General features: G+C 47.0%; 1 protein-coding gene across 5 annotated transcripts in view; it reads left to right on the forward strand.

Moving 5' to 3' along the window:
* EBF3 (EBF transcription factor 3) overlaps positions 1-2,500 on the forward strand; it is a 123,396-nt gene that overhangs the window by 640 nt on the left and 120,256 nt on the right. For all 5 annotated transcript variants that reach the window (XM_029962010.1, XM_029962011.1, XM_029962012.1 and 2 more), the window contains exons 2-4: positions 7-163; positions 563-626; positions 1,360-1,412. In XM_029962010.1, the coding sequence (XP_029817870.1) occupies positions 7-163; positions 563-626; positions 1,360-1,412 (274 nt within the window). The remainder of the gene's footprint in view (positions 1-6; positions 164-562; positions 627-1,359; positions 1,413-2,500) is intronic.

Below are 2,500 nucleotides of genomic sequence, written 5' to 3' on the forward strand. Positions count from 1 at the left end.
CCGCAGCGGCGTGGGGCTGGCTCGGGCACATTTCGAGAAACAGCCGCCTTCCAATCTCAGAAAATCCAATTTTTTCCACTTCGTCTTAGCTCTGTACGACAGGCAGGGACAGCCGGTGGAGATTGAGAGAACAGCTTTTGTGGACTTTGTGGAGAAAGAGAAAGTAAGTCTGCCTGTTATCTTAATTTTTTTTTTTTAAATTTTTTAAGCGTGATTTCATTGATCCAAGCTCATTCCCAGCCTCGAAGCCCTCCCCGGCACTCCAGCGGCGCCCACGCCACGTGCGGGTCCCCCCGGTCTCACGGCCGCTCCGAATAGACCCCGGGGTTAGAAACTTATCGCCGCGTCCCCGACTTATATTAAACACCGGGAAAACGGCAAAACATGACATATTTGCACCGAGCTAATGACATCATCAGCGCTCCACCAAAAAAAAAAAGTGACCGTGGGCTGAATTTCTGCAAACTGTTAATTCTGAGCCGCTTCAGGGACGAGAAAAATGTGCGTCAGGAGGAGGGCGATATTTTTCATGCTAAATGTAATTATTTATCGTTACTTGCAGGAGCCAAACAATGAAAAAACTAACAATGGGATTCATTATAAACTTCAGTTATTGTATAGCAATGGTAAGTTGTCCTTCTCTCATTTTTGAGCGTCCGTGTGCCGCAGAAAAGTCTGATGTTCCTTTTCGAGGCCTTTTTTTGGGGGAGGAGGGAGCAGGATAAAGGATATAAAGATTTCGAGATTAAAATTACACGCGTGTAAACACGGCTCTTTCCTTGGCATATAAGGAAAACAAAACGTAAAGGATCGATAAGTCAATGGTACTTCACATGATTAACCGGTTGGGCTTGAAGTGGAAAGTAAAAAAGGGGATCGATGGCTGCTCGGGCACAGCGGCACTTTTAAGGGACTTCTTTTTTTTTTTTTCCCCTCCAGTTTTGGGAACTAATGGTAATCATTGGGATGGGGTGAGTGGGCAGAGCGGAGCCCCGGCCCGACGAAGCTGGTTCCTCGGGCGCGGGAAACCCCGCGGGGGGCCGGGGAGCGCCAGCGCGGGGGTCCCGCGTGTTCCCCGGGGCCGTGGGGCCGGCACAACCCGGCCTGATGGGGGGGCTGGCCCGGGCACGGCCCCCCAAGCACCGGGAACAGAAGGGGAGCATAACTCCGCCAGCAGCTGATCTCTGGATTTTTAAAATTATTATTATTATTTTTTAATTTTGAATTTTCTTTTTGAGCTGGCGCGGGGCCGATCCCTGCCCGCCGCGGTTAATTGCCTGACCTCATCCTTTCCTTGTGGAATTGGGGTGGTTCGCTACCTAAATCCTGACCGGAATTTGTCTCTGCTTTCCCTCCCAGGAGTTAGGACAGAGCAGGACCTGTATGTTCGTCTAATAGACTCAATGACCAAAACAGGTGAGAAAGTTTACACTTTTCTTACCCGCAGTTTACGAAGTTTGTATTTTGCCCTGCGGGGGGGTGGGGCTTGGGGGGGGAATAAACCGGTAGAGCGCATCTACTTCTAATTTACCTGAGCGAGTAAATCAGCTACCTGCTTATTGAGATCCCTATTACCGGAGGATATTTGGGAAAGAGAAAAAGGTGTGTTGTTGCTCTTCGAGGCAGCGTTGGAATCATTCAGTAGTGTGTGTGGCATTGAGTACAACGTCACAGGAACAGATGTTTGATATAATTAATTTAGCGAGGGAGAAAGGAAAGGGGAAAAAATCCCATCGAGTTGCCCAGATTTATTTTTCGATGCACTTTTTCCCATTTCTAACTTTTTTTTCTGACGATATTTTTCCTCGGTGAGGAGAGGGCAGCCCTCTTGCCAACACTCCGAAACTGGCCGGGATTAGTCCTTTTTCTTTTATAATGCGACGATCCAGTAACGCGAGACGTTTATTTGGATTTAAAAGTTAAATGTGCTGAGGTGAAAAGTCATCTTGTTCTCCTCTAGTCCATATTCACCTCTCAGCCCCCCATCTCCATAATTCAAACTCCATGCTCCAGGGGTCACCCAAACCCGTCCATTTCCCTGAGATCAGCTTCTGTTTCTTCCTCAAACCTCTGTCATACCTTGTAAATAACATAATTACAAGCAGTTCCTTATTAAATTATTTAACCTGTCTTGGTCAACTTTTCCGATGATAACTACGTGTTATCAGCATTGCACCGCAGCAATTACAGACAGAGCTTGGGATTTAATCAACTTTATTTCTTTTTTCTTTATTTTAATTTTTTCTCTCAGTGACATTTCATGATTTTTTAAAATTATTATTAATTCAAATTTTTTTTTGAGGGGGGGGTGTGAGGAGAAAGGTGAGAATGGGGAATAATTTACAGTGTTCTGGAAATCTGATCCCAGCGATGGAAATTAAAACCATTCCCCCAATCTGCCGGGTTGTAACACCCCTGCGTGCTCTGCACTCCCGGCCGAGGCCGGCCTGCCCACATCCATTATTTTTGGGAACTTTGCAGCCCCCGAGGCAGGGGCAGG

The sequence above is a fragment of the Manacus vitellinus genome, unplaced genomic scaffold (assembly GCF_001715985.3).
Source record: "Manacus vitellinus isolate BGI_N305 unplaced genomic scaffold, ASM171598v3 scaffold_40_pilon, whole genome shotgun sequence".
Classification (NCBI taxonomy): Eukaryota; Metazoa; Chordata; class Aves; order Passeriformes; family Pipridae; genus Manacus; species Manacus vitellinus.